We start from the raw sequence: 18260 nt of genomic DNA, 5'->3' as shown, positions 1-18260 counted from the left end.
ACGATGACTACTCCCACTGTTCAGTGAATGATGTGTACTCCCAGTGTTGTTAACGATGTGTACTCCCAGTGTTCAGTTAACGATGCGTACTCCCAGTGTTCAGTTAACGATGTTTACTCCCAGTGTTCAGTTAACGATGTGTACTCCCAGTTTTCAGTTAACGATGTTTACTCCCAGTGTTCAGTTAACGATGTTTACTCCCAGTGTTCAGTTAACGATGCGTACTCCCAGTGTTCAGTTAACGATGTTTACTCCCAGTGTTCAGTTAACAATGTTTACTCCCAGTGTTCAGTTAACGATGCGTACTCCCAGTGTTGTTAACGATGTTTACTGCCAGTGTTCAGTTAACGATGTGTACTCCCAGTTTTCAGTTAACGATGTGTACTCCCAGTGTTCAGTTAACAATGTGTACTCCCAGTGTTCAGTTAACGATGTTTACTCCCAGTGTTCAGTTAACGATGCGTACTCCCAGTGTTCAGTTAATGATGCGTACTCCCAGTGTTCAGTTAACTGTGTACGCCCAGTGTTGTTAACGATGTGTACTCCCAGTGTTCAGTTAACGATGTGTACTCTCAGTGTTCAATTAACGATGTGTACTCCCAGTGTTCAGTTAACGATGTGTACTCGCAGTGTTCAGTTAACGATGTGTACTCCCAGTGTTCAGTTAACGATGTTTACTCCCAATGTTCAGTTAACGATGTGTAATCCCAGTGTTCAGTTAACGATGTGTAATCCCAGTGTTCAGTTAACGATGTGTACTCCCAGTGTTGTTAACGATGTGTACTCCCAGTGTTCAGTGAACGATGTGTACTCCCAGTGTTCAGTTAACGATGTGTAATCCCAGTGTTCAGTTAACGATGTGTACTCCCACTGTTGTTAACGATGTGTACTCCCAGTGTTCAGTGAACGATGTGTACTCCCAGTGTTCAGTTAACGATGTGTACTCCCAGTGTTCAGTTAACGATGTGTACTCCCAGTGTTCAGTTAACGATGTGTACTCCCAGTGTTCAGATAACGATGTGTACTCCCAGTGTTCAGTTAACGATGTTTACTCCCAGTGTTCAGTTGACGATGTGTACTCCCAGTGTTCAGTTGACGATGTGTACTCCCAGTGTTCAGTTAACGATGTGTACTCCCACTGTTGTTAACGATGTGTACTCCCAGTGTTCAGTTAACGATGTGTACTCCCAGTTGTTCAGTTAACGATGTGTACTCCCACTGTTGTTAACGATGTGTACTCCCAGTGTTCAGTTAACGATGTTTACTCCCAGTGTTCAGTTAACGATGTGTACTCCCAGTGTTCAGTTAACGATGTGTACTCCCAGTGTTCAGTTAACGATGTGTACGCCCAGTGTTCAGTTAAGGATGTGTACGCCCAGTGTTCAGTTAACGATACGTACTCCCAGTGTTCAGTTAAGGATGTATACTCCCAGTGTTCAGTTAACGATGTGTACTCCCAGTGTTCAGTAACGATGTGTACTCCCAGTGTTCAGTTAACGATGTGTACTCCCAGTGTTCAGTTAACGATGTGTACTCCCAGTGTTCAGTAACGATGTGTACTCCCAGTGTTCAGTTAACGATGTGTACTCCCAGTGTTCAGTTAACGATGTGTAATCCCAGTGTTCAGTTAACGATGTGTACTCCCAGTGTTCAGTTAACGATGTGTATTCCCAGTGTTGTTAACGATGTGTGCTCCCAGTGTTCAGTTAACGATGTGTACTCCCACTGTTGTTAACGATGTGTACGCCCAGTGTTCAGTTAACGATGTGTACTCCCAGTGTTCAGTTAACGATGTGTACTCCCAGTGTTCAGTTAACGATGTGTACTCCCAGTGTTCAGTTAACGATGTGTACTCCCAGTGTTCAGTTAACGATGTGTACTCCCAGTGTTCAGTTAACGATGTGTACTCCCAGTGTTCAGTTTACGATGCGTACTCCCAGTGTTCAGTTAACGATGTGTACTCCCAGTGTTCAGTTAACGATGTGTACTCCCAGTGTTGTTAACGATGTTTACTCCCAGTGTTCAGTTAACGATGTGTACTCCCAGTGTTGTTAACGATGTGTACTCCCAGAGTTCAGTTAACGATGTGTACTCCCAGTGTTCAGTTAATGATGAATACTCCCAGTGTTGTTAACGATGTGTACACCCAGTGTTCAGTTAACAATGTGTACTCCCAGTGTTGTTAACGATGACTACTCCCACTGTTCAGTGAATGATGTGTACTCCCAGTGTTGTTAACGATGTGTACTCCCAGTGTTCAGTTAACGATGCGTACTCCCAGTGTTCAGTTAACGATGTTTACTCCCAGTGTTCAGTTAACGATGTGTACTCCCAGTTTTCAGTTAACGATGTTTACTCCCAGTGTTCAGTTAACGATGTTTACTCCCAGTGTTCAGTTAACGATGCGTACTCCCAGTGTTCAGTTAACGATGTTTACTCCCAGTGTTCAGTTAACAATGTTTACTCCCAGTGTTCAGTTAACGATGCGTACTCCCAGTGTTGTTAACGATGTTTACTGCCAGTGTTCAGTTAACGATGTGTACTCCCAGTTTTCAGTTAACGATGTGTACTCCCAGTGTTCAGTTAACAATGTGTACTCCCAGTGTTCAGTTAACGATGTTTACTCCCAGTGTTCAGTTAACGATGCGTACTCCCAGTGTTCAGTTAATGATGCGTACTCCCAGTGTTCAGTTAACGATGTGTACGCCCAGTGTTGTTAACGATGTGTACTCCCAGTGTTCAGTTAACGATGTGTACTCTCAGTGTTCAATTAACGATGTGTACTCCCAGTGTTCAGTTAACGATGTGTACTCGCAGTGTTCAGTTAACGATGTGTACTCCCAGTGTTCAGTTAACGATGTTTACTCCCAATGTTCAGTTAACGATGTGTAATCCCAGTGTTCAGTTAACGATGTGTAATCCCAGTGTTCAGTTAACGATGTGTACTCCCAGTGTTGTTAACGATGTGTACTCCCAGTGTTCAGTGAACGATGTGTACTCCCAGTGTTCAGTTAACGATGTGTAATCCCAGTGTTCAGTTAACGATGTGTACTCCCACTGTTGTTAACGATGTGTACTCCCAGTGTTCAGTGAACGATGTGTACTCCCAGTGTTCAGTTAACGATGTGTACTCCCAGTGTTCAGTTAACGATGTGTACTCCCAGTGTTCAGTTAACGATGTGTACTCCCAGTGTTCAGATAACGATGTGTACTCCCAGTGTTCAGTTAACGATGTTTACTCCCAGTGTTCAGTTGACGATGTGTACTCCCAGTGTTCAGTTGACGATGTGTACTCCCAGTGTTCAGTTAACGATGTGTACTCCCACTGTTGTTAACGATGTGTACTCCCAGTGTTCAGTTAACGATGTGTACTCCCAGTTGTTCAGTTAACGATGTGTACTCCCACTGTTGTTAACGATGTGTACTCCCAGTGTTCAGTTAACGATGTTTACTCCCAGTGTTCAGTTAACGATGTGTACTCCCAGTGTTCAGTTAACGATGTGTACTCCCAGTGTTCAGTTAACGATGTGTACGCCCAGTGTTCAGTTAAGGATGTGTACGCCCAGTGTTCAGTTAACGATACGTACTCCCAGTGTTCAGTTAAGGATGTATACTCCCAGTGTTCAGTTAACGATGTGTACTCCCAGTGTTCAGTAACGATGTGTACTCCCAGTGTTCAGTTAACGATGTGTACTCCCAGTGTTCAGTTAACGATGTGTACTCCCAGTGTTCAGTAACGATGTGTACTCCCAGTGTTCAGTTAACGATGTGTACTCCCAGTGTTCAGTTAACGATGTGTAATCCCAGTGTTCAGTTAACGATGTGTACTCCCAGTGTTCAGTTAACGATGTGTATTCCCAGTGTTGTTAACGATGTGTGCTCCCAGTGTTCAGTTAACGATGTGTACTCCCACTGTTGTTAACGATGTGTACGCCCAGTGTTCAGTTAACGATGTGTACTCCCAGTGTTCAGTTAACGATGTGTACTCCCAGTGTTCAGTTAACGATGTGTACTCCCAGTGTTCAGTTAACGATGTGTACTCCCAGTGTTCAGTTAACGATGTGTACTCCCAGTGTTCAGTTAACGATGTGTACTCCCAGTGTTCAGTTTACGATGCGTACTCCCAGTGTTCAGTTAACGATGTGTACTCCCAGTGTTCAGTTAACGATGTGTACTCCCAGTGTTGTTAACGATGTTTACTCCCAGTGTTCAGTTAACGATGTGTACTCCCAGTGTTCAGTTAACGATGCCTACTCCCATTGTTCAGTTGACGATGTGTACTCCCAGTGTTCAGTTAACGATGTGTACTCCCAGTGTTCAGTTAACGATGCGTACTCCCAGTTTTCAGTTAACGATGCGTACTCCCAGTGTTCAGTTAACGATGTGTACTCCCAGTGTTCAGTTAATGATGTGTACTCCCAGTGTTCAGTTAATGATGTGTACTCCCAGTGTTCAGCTAACGATGTGTACTCCTAGTGTTCAGTTAATGATGTGTACTCCTAGTGTTCAGTTAACGATGTGTACTCCCAGTGTTCAGATAACGATGTGTACTCCCAGTGTTCAGTTGACGATGCGTACTCCCAGTGTTCAGTTAACGATGCGTCCTCCCAGTGTTCAGATAACGATGTGTACTCCCAGTGTTCAATTAACGATGCGTACTCCCAGTGTTCAGTTAAGGATGTGTACTCCCAGTGTTCAGTTAACGATGTGTACTCCCAGTGTTCAGTTAAGGATGTGTACTCCCAGTGTTCATTTAACGATGTGTACTCCCAGTGTTCAGTTAACGATGTGTACTCCCAGTGTTCAGTTAATGATGTGTACTCCCAGTGTTGTTAACGATGTGTACTCCCAGTGTTCAGTTAACGATGTGTACTCCCAGTGTTCAGTTACCGATGTGTACTCCCAGTGTTCAGTTAACGATGTGTACTCCCAGTGTTCAGTTAACGATGTGTACTCTCAGTGTTCAGTTAACGATGTGTACTCCCAGTGTTCAGTTAATGCTGCGTACTCCCAGTGTTCAGTTAACGGTGTGTACTCCCAGTGTTCAGTTAACGATGTGTACTCCCAGTGTTCAGTTAACGAAGTGTACTCCCAGTGTTCAGTTAACGATGCGTACTCCCAGTGTTCAGTTAACGATGTGTACTCCCAGTGTTCAGTTAATTATGTGTACTCCCAGTGTTGTTAACGATGTGTACTCCCAGTGCTCAGTTAACGATGCGTACTCCCAGTGTTCAGTTAATGATGTGCGCTCCCAGTGTTCAGTTAACGAAGTGTACTCCCAGTGTTCAGTTAACGATGCGTACGCCCAGTGTTCAGTTAACGATGTGTACTCCCAGTGTCCAGTTAATGATGTGTACTCCCAGTGTTCAGTTAAAGATGTGTACTCCCAGTGTTCAGTTAACGAAGTGTACTCCCAGTGTTCAGTTAACGATGCGTACTCCCAGTGTTCAGTTAACGAAGTGTACTCCCAGTGTTCAGTTAACGATGTGTACTCCCAGTGTTGTTAACGATGTGTGCTCCCAGTATTCAGTTAACGATGTGTACTCCCAGTGTTCAGTTAATGATGTGTACTCCCAGTGTTCAGTTAACGATGTGTTTTCCCAGTGTTCAGTTAATGATGTGTACTCCCAGTGTTCAGTTAACGATGTGTACTCCCAGTGTTGTTAACGATGTTTACTCCCAGTGTTCAGTTAACGATGTGTGCTCCCAGTATTCAGTTAACAATGTGTACTCCCAGTGTTGTTAACGATGCGTACTCCCAGTGTTCAGTTAACGATGTGTACGCCCAGTGTTCAGTTAACGATGTGTACTCCCAGTGTTCAGTTAATGATGTGTACTCCCAGTGTTGTTAACGATGCGTACTCCCAGTGTTCAGTTAATGATGTGTACTCCCAGTGTTCAGTTAACGATGCGTACTCCCAGTGTTGAGTTAACGATGTGTACTCCCAGTGTTCAGTTGACGATGTTTACTCCCAGTGTTCAGTTAACGATGTGTACTCCCAGTGTTCAGTTAACGATGTGTACTCCCAGTGTTCAGTTAACGATGTGTACTCCCAGTGTTCAGTTAACGATGTGTACTCCCAGTGTTCAGTTAACGATGTGTACTCCCAGTGTTCAGTTAACGATGTGTACTCCCAGTGTTCAGTTAACGATGTGTACTCCCAGTGTTCAGTTAATGATGTGTACTCCCAGTGTTCAGTTAACGATGCGTACTCCCAGTGTGCAGTTAACGATGCGTAATCCCAGAGTGCAGTTAACGATGTGTACTCCTAGTGTTCAGTTAACGGTGTGTACTCCCAGTGTTCAGTTAACGGTGTGTGCGCCCAGTATTCAGTTAACGATGTATACTCCCAGTGTTCAGTTAACGATGTGTACTCCCAGTGTTCAGTTAACGATGCGTACTCCCAGTGTGCAGTTAACGATGTGTACTCCTAGTGTTCAGTTAACGGTGTGTACTCCCAGTGTTCAGTTAACGGTGTGTACTCCCAGTGTTCAGTTAACGATGTTTACTCTCAGTGTTGTTAACGATGTGTACTACCAGTGTTCAGTTAACGATGTTTACTCCCAGTGTTCAGTTAACGATATGTAATCCCAGTGTTCAGTTAACGATGCGTACTCCCAGTGTTCAGCTAACGATGTGTACTCCCAGTGTTCAGTTAACGATGCGTACTCCCAGTGTTCAGTTAACGATGCGTACTCCCAGTGTTCAGTTAACGATGTTTACTCCCAGTGTTCAGTTAACGATGTGTACTCTCAGTGTTCAGTTAACGATGTTTACTCCCAGTGTTCAGTTAACGATGTTTACTCCCAGTGTTCAGTTAACGATGTGTACTCCCAGTGTTCAGTTAACGATGTTTACTCCCAGTGTTCAGTTAACGATGTGTACTCTCAGTGTTCAGTTAACGATGTTTACTCCCAGTGTTCAGTTAACGATGTTTACTCCCAGTGTTCAGTTAACGATGCGTACTCCCAGTGTTCAGTTAACGATGCGTACTCCCAGTGTTCAGTTAACGATGCGTACTCCCAGTGTTCAGTTAACGATGTGTACTCCCTGTGTTCAGTTAATGATGTGTACTCCTCTTGTTCAGTTAACGATGTGTACTCCCAGTGTTCAGTTAACGATGCGTACTCCCAGTGTTCAGTTAACGATGTGTACTCCCTGTGTTCAGTTAATGATGTGTACTCCCAGTTGTTCAGTTAACGATGTGTACTCCCAGTGTTCAGTTAACGATACGTACTCCCAGTGTTCAGTTAATGATGCGTACTCCCAGTTGTTCAGTTAACGATGTGTACTCCCAGTGTTCAGTTAACGATGTGTACTCCCAGTGTTCAGTTAACGATGTGTACTCCCAGTGTTCAGGTAACGATGTGTACTCCCAGTGTTCAGTTAATGATGTGTACTCCCAGTGTTCAGTTAACGATGTTTACTCCCTGTGTTCAGTTAACGATGCGTACTCCCAGTGTTCAGTTAACGATGCGTACTCCCAGTGTTCAGTTAACGTTGTGTACTCCCAGTGTTCAGTTAACGATGTGTACTCTCAGTGTTCAGTTAACGATGTTTACTCCCAGTGTTCAGTTAACGATGCTTACTCCCAGTGTTCAGTTAACGATGTGTACTCTCAGTGTTCAGTTAACGATGTGTACTCCCAGTGTTCAGGTAACGATGTGTACTCCCAGTGTTCAGTTAACGATGTGTACTCCCATTGTTCAGTTAACGATGTGTACTCCCGGTGTTCAGTTAATGATGTGTACTCCCTGTGTTCAGTTAACGATGCGTACTCCCAGTGTACAGTTAATGATGCGTACTCCCAGTGTTCAGTTAACGATGCTTACTCCCAGTGTTCAATTAACGATGTTTACTCCCAGTGTTCAATTAACGATGTGTACTCCCAGTGTTCAGTTAACGATGTGTACTCCCAGTGTTGTTAACGATGTGTACTCCTCGTGTTCAGTTAACGATGTGTACTCCCAGTGTTCAGTTAACGTTGTGTACTCCCAGTGTTCAGTTAACGTTGTGTACTCCCAGTGTTCAGTTAACAATGTGTACTCCCAGTGTTCAGTTAACGATGTGTACTCCCAGTGTTCAGTTAACGATGTGTACTCCCAGTGTTCAGATAACGATGTGTACTCCCAGTGTTCAGTTAATGATGTGTACGCCCAGTGTTCAGTTAACGATGTGTACTCCCAGTGTTCAGTTAACGATGTGTACTCGCAGTGTTCAGTTAACGATGTGTACTCCCAGTGTTCAGTTAACGATGTGTTCTCCCAGTGTTGTTAACGATGTGTACTCCCAGTGTTCAGCTAACGGTGTGTACTCCCAGTATTCAGTTAATGATGCGTACTCCCAGTTGTTCAGTTAACGATGTGTACTCCCAGTGTTCAGTTAACGATGTGTACTCCCAGTGTTCAGTTAATGATGTGTACTCCCAGTGTTCAATTAACGATGTGTACTCCCAGTGTTCAGTTAATGATGTGTACTCCCAGTGTTCAATTAACGATGTGTACTCCCAGTGTTCAGTTAATGATGCGTACTCCCAGTGTTCAGTTAATGATGTGTACTCCCAGTGTTCAGTTAACGATGTGTACTCCCAGTGTTCAATTAACGATGTGTACTCCCAGTGTTCAGTTAATGATGTGTACTCCCAGTGTTCAGTTAATGATGTGTACTCCCAGTGTTCAGTTAACGATGTGTACTCCCAGTGTTCAGTTAACGATGTGTACTCCCAGTGTTCAGTTAACGATGTGTACTCCCAGTGTTCAGTTAACGATGTGTACTCCCAGTGTACAGTTAATGATGCGTACTCTCAGTGTTCAGTTAACGATGTTTACTCCCAGTGTTCAGTTAACGATGTGTACTCCCAGTGTTCAGTTAACGATGTGTACTCCCAGTGTTCAGTTAACGATGTCTACTCCCAGTGTTCAGTTAATGATGTGTACTCCCAGTGTTCAGTTAATGATGTGTACTCCCAGTGTTCAGTTAACGATGTGTACTCCCAGTGTTCAGTTAACGATGTGTACTTCCAGTGTTCAGTTAATGATGTGTACTCCCAGTGTTCAGTTAACGATGTGTACTCCCAGTGTTGTTAACGATGTGTACTCCTCGTGTTCAGTTAACGATGTGTACTCCCAGTGTTCAGTTAACGATGTGTACTCCCAGTGTTCAGTTAACGATGTGTACTCCCAGTGTTCAGTTAACGATGTGTACTCGCAGTGTTCAGTTAATGATGCGTACTCCCAGTTGTTCAGTTAACGATGTGTACTCCCAGTGTTCAGTTAACGATGTGTACTCCCAGTGTTCAGTTAACGATGTGTACTCCCAGTGTTCAGGTAACGATGTGTACTCCCAGTGTTCAGTTAATGATGTGTACTCCCAGTGTTCAGTTAACGATGTTTACTCCCTGTGTTCAGTTAACGATGCGTACTCCCAGTGTTCAGTTAACGATGCATACTCCCAGTGTTCAGTTAACGTTGTGTACTCCCAGTGTTCAGTTAACGATGTGTACTCTCAGTGTTCAGTTAACGATGTTTACTCCCAGTGTTCAGTTAACGATGCTTACTCCCAGTGTTCAGTTAACGATGTGTACTCTCAGTGTTCAGTTAACGATGTGTACTCCCAGTGTTCAGGTAACGATGTGTACTCCCAGTGTTCAGTTAACGATGTGTACTCCCATTGTTCAGTTAACGATGTGTACTCCCGGTGTTCAGTTAATGATGTGTACTCCCAGTGTTCAGTTAACGATGCGTACTCCCAGTGTACAGTTAATGATGCGTACTCCCAGTGTTCAGTTAACGATGCTTACTCCCAGTGTTCATTTAACGATGCGTACTCCCAGTGTTCAATTAACGATGTGTACTCCCAGTGTTCAGTTAACGATGTGTACTCCCAGTGTTGTTAACGATGTGTACTCCTCGTGTTCAGTTAACGATGTGTACTCCCAGTGTTCAGTTAACGTTGTGTACTCCCAGTGTTCAGTTAACGTTGTGTACTCCCAGTGTTCAGTTAACAATGTGTACTCCCAGTGTTCAGTTAACGATGTGTACTCCCAGTGTTCAGTTAACGATGTGTACTCCCAGTGTTCAGATAACGATGTGTACTCCCAGTGTTCAGTTAATGATGTGTACGCCCAGTGTTCAGTTAACGATGTGTACTCCCAGTGTTCAGTTAACGATGTGTACTCGCAGTGTTCAGTTAACGATGTGTACTCCCAGTATTCAGTTAATGATGCGTACTCCCAGTTGTTCAGTTAACGATGTGTACTCCCAGTGTTCAGTTAACGATGTGTACTCCCAGTGTTCAGTTAATGATGTGTACTCCCAGTGTTCAGGTAACGATGTGTACTCCCAGTGTTCAGTTAACAATGTTTACTCCCTGTGTTCAGTTAACGATGCCTACTCCCAGTGTTCAGTTAACGATGCGTACTCCCAGTGTTCAGTTAACGATGTGTACTCCCAGTGTTCAGTTAACGATGCGTACTCCCAGTGTTCAGTTAACGATGCGTACTCCCAGTGTTCAGTTAACGATGCGTACTCCCAGTGTTCAGTTAACGATGCGTACTCCCAGTGTTCAGTTAATGATATGTACTCCCAGTGTTCAGTTAACGATGTGTACTCCGGTGTTCAGTTAACGATGCGTACTCCCAGTGTTCAGTTAACGATGTGTACTCGCAGTGTTCAGTTAACGATGTGTACTCCCAGTGTTCAGTTAACGATGTGTACTCCCAGTGTTCAGTTAACGATGTGTACTCCCAGTGTTCAGTTAACGATGTGTACTCCCAGATTTCAGTTAACGATGTGTACTCCCAGATTTCAGTTAACGATGCGTACTCCCAGTGTTCAGTTAACGATGTGTACTCCTAGTGTTCAGTTAACGAAGTGTACTCCCAGTGCTCAGTTAACGATGTGTACTCCCAGTGTTCCGTTAACGATGTGTACTCCCAGTGTTCAGTTAACGATGTGTACTCCCAGTGTTGTTAACGATGTGTACTCCTCGTGTTCAGTTAATGATGTGTACTCCCAGTGTTCAGTTAACGATGTGTACTCCCAGTGTTTAGTTAACAATGTGTACTCCCAGTGTTCAGTTAACGTTGTGTACTCCCAGTGTACAGTTAATGATGCCTACTCCCAGTGTTCAGTTAACGATGCTTACTCCCAGTGTTCAATTAACGATGTGTACTCCCAGTGTTCAGTTAACGATGTGTACTCCCAGTGTTCAGTTAACGATGTGTACTCCCAGTGTTGTTTACATAGAAACATAGAAGATAGGAGCAGGAGTAGGCCTTTCGGCCCTTCGAGCCTGCTCCGCCATTCAATGAGATCATGGCTGATCATGCAATTTCAGTACCCTGTCCCTGGCTTTTCCCCATATCCCTTGATCCCGTTAGCCTCAAGAAATATATCCAACTCTTTCTTGAATATATTTAATGAACTAGCCTCCACCGCCCTCTGTAGCAGAGAATTCCACAGGTTCACCACTCTCTGGGTCAAGAGATTCCTCCTCATTTCAGTCCTAAATGGCTTACCCCTTATCCTTAGACTATGACCCCTGGTTCTGGACTCCCCGGCCATCAGAAACATCCTTCCTGCATCTAGTCTGTCCAGGCCTGACAGAATTTTATAGGCTTCGATGGGATCCCCTCTCAATCTTCTAAACTCCAGTGAGTATAAGCCCAATCGACGCAATCTCTCTTCATACGTCATTCCTGCCACCCCAGGTATCAGCCTGGTGAATCTTCGCTGCACTCCCTCCATGGCAAGAACGTCCTTCCTCAGGTATGGTAGTCAAAACTGCACACAATACTCAAGGAGCGGTCTCACCAAGGCCCTGTACAACTGTAGCAAGACTTCCTTGTTCCTGTACTCGAACCCTCTTGCTACGAAGGCCAACATATCATTTGCCTTCTTAACCGCCTGCTGCACCTGCATGCTTACCTTCAGCGACTGGTGCACAAGGACACCCAGGTCTCTTTGCACTTCCCCTTCTCCCATCTATTGCCATTCAAATAATAATCTGCCTTCCTGTTTTTGCCACCAAAGTGGATAACCTCACATTTATCCACATTATAGTGCATTTGCCATGTTTCTGCCCAATCACCCAACCTGTCCAAATTGCACTGGAGTTTCCCAACATCCTCCTCGCAGCTTACCCTCCCGCCCAGCTTTGTGTCATCTGCAAATTTGGAGATATTACATCCAATTCCCTCGTCCAGATCATTAATATATATTGTGAACAGCTGGGGTCCTAGGACCGATCCTTGCGGTACCCCACTAGTCACTGCCTGCCACTCGGAAAACGACCCGTTTATTCCAACTCTTTGCTTTCTGCCCGCCAACCAGTTCTCTATCCAAGTCAGTACCTTGCCCCCAATGCCATGTGCCTTAACTTTACACGCTAATCTCTTCTGTGGGGCCTTATCAAAAGCCTTCTGAAAGTCCAGATACACCACATCCACTGGTTCTCCCTTATCTATTTTACCAGTTACATCCTCAAAAAATTCCAGTAGATTAGTCAAGCATGATTTACCTTTTGTAAATCCATGTTGACTTTGTCCGATCCTGTCACTGCTTTCCAAGTGCTCTGCTATTACATCTTTTATAATAGACTCTAGCATTTTCCCCACTACTGATGTCAGGCTTACCGTTCTATAATTCCCCGCTTTTTCTCTACCACCTTTTTTGAATAGTGGGGTAACATTAGCTACCCTCCAATCCATGGGTACCGTTCCAGAGTCTATCGAGTTCTGGAAGATGACCAGTAATGCATCTACTATCTCTAGGGCCGCTTCCTTAAGTACCCTGGGATGTAGACCATCAGGCCCTGGGGATTTATCGGCCTTCAGTCCCATCAATTTTCCTAACACCATTTTCCTACAAATACTGATTTCTTTCAGTTCCTCTCTTTCATCAGACCCTATGTTCCCCGGCATCTCTGGGAGGTTATTTGTGTCCTCCTTTGTGAAGACAGAACCAAAGTATGTATTTAGTTGGTCTGCGATTTCCTTGTTTCCCATTATAAATTCCCCTGATTCTGACTGTAAGGGACCTACGCTTGACTTCACCAATCTTTTTCTCTTCACATATCTATAAAAGCTTTTACAGTCAGTTTTTATGTTTCCCGCTAGCTTACTCTCATATTCTATTTTCCCTTTCTTAATTAATCCCTTTGTCCTCCTTTGTTGAATCCTAAACTGCTCCCAATCCTCAGGATTATTGCTTTTTCTGGCCAATTTATATGTCCCCTCCTTGGATCTTATGCTATCCCTAATTTCCCTTGTTAGCCACGGTTGAGTCACCTTTTTTGTTTTATTTTTATGCCAAATTGGGATGAACAAATTCTGTAGCTCATCCATTCGGTCTTTGAATGTTTGCCATTGCCTATCCACCGTCAACCCTTTGAGCGCCATTCCCCACTCAATCCTACCCAACTCGCTCCTCAGACCATCGTAGTTTCCTTTATTTAAATTGAGGACCCTTGTCTCTGAGTCAACTACTTCATTCTCCATCTTAATGAAGAATTCGATCATATTATGATCGCTCCGACCCAAGGGGCCTCGTACAACAAGATTGCTAATGAATCCTTTCTCATTACATAATACCCAGTCTAAGATGGCCTGATCTCTGGTTGGTTCCTCGACATATTGGTCCAGGAAACCATCCCGTAAACACTCCAGGAATTCCTCCTCCACAGTATTGTTATTAATTTGGTTGGCCCAATCTATATGTAGATTAAAGTCACCCACGATGTGTACTCCCAGTGTTCAGTTAACGGTGTGTACTCCCAGTGTTCAGTTAATGATTTGTACTCCCAGTGTTGTTAACGATGTGTACTCCCAGTGTTCAGTTAACGGTGTGTACTCCCAGTGTTCAGTTAATGATTTGTACTCCCAGTGTTCAGTTAACGATGCGTACTCCCAGTGTTCAGTTAACGATGTGTACTCCCAGTGTTCAGTTAACGATGCGTACTCCCAGTGTTCAGTTAACGATGCGTACTCCCAGTGTTCAGTTAACGATGTGTTCTCCCAGTGTTCAGTTAACGATGTGTACTCCCAGTGTTCAGTTAACGATGTGTGCTCCCAGTGTTCAGTTAACGATATATTCACAAGCCCCGAGAAGCTGGCGAGAACATTGCCGAGGAGCCTGTTGGCATTTTCAAGCAATGTTTCACATGTCTGAAGCGATCAGGGAAGACCTTAGAGTGTCGCTCCCTCCCCCCAGCCCTCGGGTTTATATGCCTGCAGGACTGCCCTGGAGTCTCCTGGAACGAGAGATCTATCTCTGGGACTCTGTAAAGCGCTTCGGGAAATCCTGATTTACTGAAAGAAAAAGACTTGCATTTCTATAGCGTCTTTCACAACCTCAGGACTTCCCAAAGTGCTTTACAGCCAATGAAATACTTTGGAAGTGCAGTCTCTGTTGTAGGAAACACGGCAGCCAAATTGCACACAGCAAGCTCCCACAAACAGCAATATGATAATGACCAGATAATCTGTTTTTTGGTGATGTTGGTTGAAGGATAAATATTGGCCCCAGGCCACCGGGGAGAACTCTAGTACGATAGCAAAATACTGCAGATGCTGGAGATCCGAAATAACAACAGAAAGTGCTGGAAAAACTCAGCAGGCCAGGCAACATCCGTGGAGAGAAATTAGAGTCAACGTTTCGGGTGAACCCTTTTTCAAAACTGGAAAGGAAATGAAATAGATCGAAGGCAGGGCTGCGATAGAACAAAAGAAGTAAAGAGACATTAAGAGGTATTCAAAACCAGACGAGATGGTGATAGGACAGTGGAGACAAAAGACGGCTGAGATTAGGTGTGAAGTGTACTGGCAGGATGAGAGACAGCTGCCGTGTGGGAGAGAAAAAAAAAAGGAAAGGGGGGGGGAGGGAAAACCCAAAACAAAGGGGTGGATAAAAAATATAAGTAAAAATGAAATAGGGGCCGAGGTTATGATCTGAAATTGTTGCACTCGATATTGAGTCCGGAAGGCTGCAGAGTGCCTAATCAGAAGATGAGGTGCTGTTCCTCGAGTTTACGTTGAGCTTCCGTGGAACAATACAAGAGGCCAAGGACGGTGAGGTCCGAGTGGGAATGGGGCGGTGAATTTAAATGACAGGCGACCGGAAGCTCGGTGTCCCCCTTACGGACTGAACGGAGGTGTTCCGCAAAGCGGTCACCCAATCTGCGTTTGGTCTCCCCAATGTAGAGGAGACCGCATCGTGAGCAGCGAATACAGTATACTAGATTGCAAGAAGTACAAGTAAATCGCTGTTTCACCTGGAAGGGGTGTTTGGGGCCCTGGACAGTGGGAAGGGGGGAGGTATAGGGGCAAGTGTTGCATCTCCTGCGCTTGCACGGGAAGGTGCCGGGCAAAGGGGAAGGGGTGCTGGGGGGTGATAGAGGAGTGGAGTAGGGTGTCTCGTGTCCCTTCCCTCACCTCTTTTTCCGATACATTGATGACTGTATCAGTGCTGTTTCCTGCTCTTGCCCTGAACTAGACAATTTCATTCAGTTTGCCTCCAATTTCCACCCTTCCCTCACCTTCACATGGTCCATCTCCGACTCTTCCCTTCCTCAACTTCTCCGTCTCCATCTCTGGGGATAGGTTATTGACCAACATTCACTACAAGTCCACTGACTCCCACAGCTACCTGGACTACACTTCCTCCCACCCCGCCTCCTGTAAGGACTCTACTCCATTCTCCCAGTTTCGCCGTCTCCGCCGCATCTGCTCCGACGATGCCACCTTCCACACCAGTGCTTCCGACATGCCAACCGAGGATTTCCCTCTACCATGGTTGACACAGCCCTCGACCGTGACCGTTCTATCTCCCGCACTTCTGCCCTCACCCCTGCCCCTCCCTCCCGGAACCACGATAGGGTTCCCCTTGTCCTCACCTTTCACCCCACCAGCCTCCACATTCAACGGATCATCCTCCGCCATTTCCGCTACCTCCAAAGTGATCCCACCACCAAATGCATCTTCCCCTCCCCTCCCCTTTCAGCATTCCGTAGGGACCGCTCCATCCGAGACACCCTAGTCCACTCCTCTATCACCCCCAGCACCCCTTCGCCCGGCACCTTCCCGTGCAAGCGCAGGAGATGCAACACCTGCCCCTATACCTCCCCCCTTCCCACTGTCCAGGGCCCCAAACACCCCTTCCAGGTGAAACAGCGATTTACTTGTACTTCTTGCAATCTAGTATACTGTATTCGCTGCTCACGGTGTGGTCTCCTCTACATTGGGGAGACCAAACGCAGATTGGGTGATCGCTTTGCTGAACACCTCCGTTCAGTCCGTAAGGGTGACCCCGAGCTTCCGGTCGCCTGTCATTTTAATTCTCCGCTCCATTCCCACTCGGACCTCACCGTCCTTGGCCTCTTGTATTGTTCCACGGAAGCTCAATGTAAACTCGAGGAACAGCACCTCATCTTCCGATTAGGCACTTTGCAGCCTTCCGGACTCAATATCGAGTTCAACAATTTCAGATCATAACCTCGGCCCCTATTACTTTTTTACTTATATTTTTTATCCACCCCTTTGTTTTGGTTTTTCCCTCCCCCCCCCTTTTCCTTTTTTTTCTCTCTCCCACATGGCAGCTGTCTCCCATTCTGCCAGTACATTTCACACCTAATCTAGAGCTGTCTTTTGTCTCCACTGTCCTATCACCATCTCGTCTGGTTTTGAATACCTCTTAATGTCTCTTCACTTCTTTTGTTCTATTGCAGCCCTGCCTTCGATCTATTTCATTTCCTTTCCAGTTTTGAAAAAGGGTTTCGACCCGAAACGTCGACTCTAATTTCTCTCCATGGATGTTGCCTGGCCTGCTGAGTTTTTCCAGCACTTTCTGTTGTTATACCGGGGAGAACTCCCCTGCTCTTCTTCAAAATAGTGACTGTAGGATCTTTTACATCCACCTGCGAGAGCAGACGGGGCCTCGTTTTATCGTCTTATCTGAAATACGGAACCTCCAACAGTGCAGCGCTCTCTCAGTACTGACCCTCCGACAGTGCAGTGCTCATTCAGTACTGCCCCTCAGACAGTGCAGCGCTCCCCCAGTACTGCCGTTCCGACAATGCAGAGCTCCCTCAGTACTGCCCCTCCGACAATGCAGCGCTCCCTCAGTACTGCCCCTCCGACAGTGCAGTGCTCCCTCAGTACTGCCCCTCCGACAGTGCAGCGCTCCCTCAGTACTGCGCTCCCTCAGTACTGCCCCTTCGACAGTGCGGCGCTCCCTCAGTACTGCCCCTCCGACAGTGCGGCGCTCCCTCAGTACTGCCCCCCCGCCAATGCAGCTCTCCCTCAGTACAGCCCCTCCGACAGTGCAGCAATCTCTCAATACTGCACTAGAGTGTCAGCCTAGATTATGTGCTCAAGTCTCTGGAGCGGGACTTGAACCTATGATCATCTGACTCCGAGGCGAGGGTGCTGCCCACTGAGCCACGGCTAAAAGGCACCAGGAATGTAAATTCTTTCTTTTTCTTTGTCCGGTGACTGACCTGCTGTCCGTGTGTCTTCGGCACTTTCCGTTTTAATTGTAGAAAATCTTCACAAAAAACCCAATAAAACACAAGCAGTGATTTCCAGTTCTGATTTATTTTGAATATATACTTAAAATACTTTAATAAGTTTAAAACATTTCAGAAGGTCATGTCCTGTCTGCACCATGTCAAGCTAACACTGATTATCTCTCAATGTAGGGGCCGGATTGGGCAGGAGGTCTCTAAGACAATATCAAACTGAATTCTGATTACAGCGCCCAACATCTCTCGTCCCTTTTGTCAGCTACCTACTATCCAATGGTGAAATTCTGAAACAAAAGAATTGTGTGAATAAGTTACTGGGGCACGACATTTAAATCAACGGCTACTTTATCTTCTTATTTAAAAAGAAATACATTTTATATTCGCAATCTACTCATCAGTGAAACTGCTACTGAAAGTCTTTCCTTCTAATGTAATTAATGAGCTCAGTCCGTTTCATAACACTGGCATGCACAGAGAGAAAGGGAGGGAGGGAAAGAGCAAGTGCATGAGAAAGGGGGGGCGGAGAGAGAGAGAGAGAGAGAGAGAGAGAGAGAGAGAGCTGAATTCTCAACCACCTGGTCTCAGGAGCATTAGTTGCTGTGATGTGCGTGCGAGACCTTCGATGGGACGATGCGGTTCACTGACATAAATTCTCTCCTCAGTCAACAAGCTGCTGGATTTGCAGTTCTAGTCGGACGAATCTTGCGCTCTATAACAGGGGCTTCACCAAGTTTCCGAG

At 45.5% G+C, this 18260-nt stretch overlaps 1 protein-coding gene across 10 annotated transcripts in view; it reads right to left on the bottom strand.

The window, feature by feature from the left end:
• Window positions 1-17572: 17572 nt before the first annotated feature.
• The window catches only part of LOC147107210 (ras association domain-containing protein 8-like), a 102275-nt gene continuing 101587 nt past the window's right edge, over window positions 17573-18260 (bottom strand). For all 10 annotated transcript variants that reach the window (XM_086008408.1, XM_086008409.1, XM_086008414.1 and 7 more), the window contains one exon: window positions 17573-17805. In XM_086008408.1, the coding sequence (XP_085864534.1) occupies window positions 17777-17805 (29 nt within the window). In that variant the 3' untranslated portion in view covers window positions 17573-17776. The remainder of the gene's footprint in view (window positions 17806-18260) is intronic.

Source organism: Somniosus microcephalus, chromosome 15, assembly GCF_052327205.1.
Source record: "Somniosus microcephalus isolate GS21.2 chromosome 15, FLI_Smic_1.0, whole genome shotgun sequence".
Taxonomy (NCBI): domain Eukaryota; kingdom Metazoa; phylum Chordata; class Chondrichthyes; order Squaliformes; family Somniosidae; genus Somniosus; species Somniosus microcephalus.
Note: the sequence above shows the minus strand (reverse complement) of the source record. Positions and strands in the feature narration are given on the sequence as shown.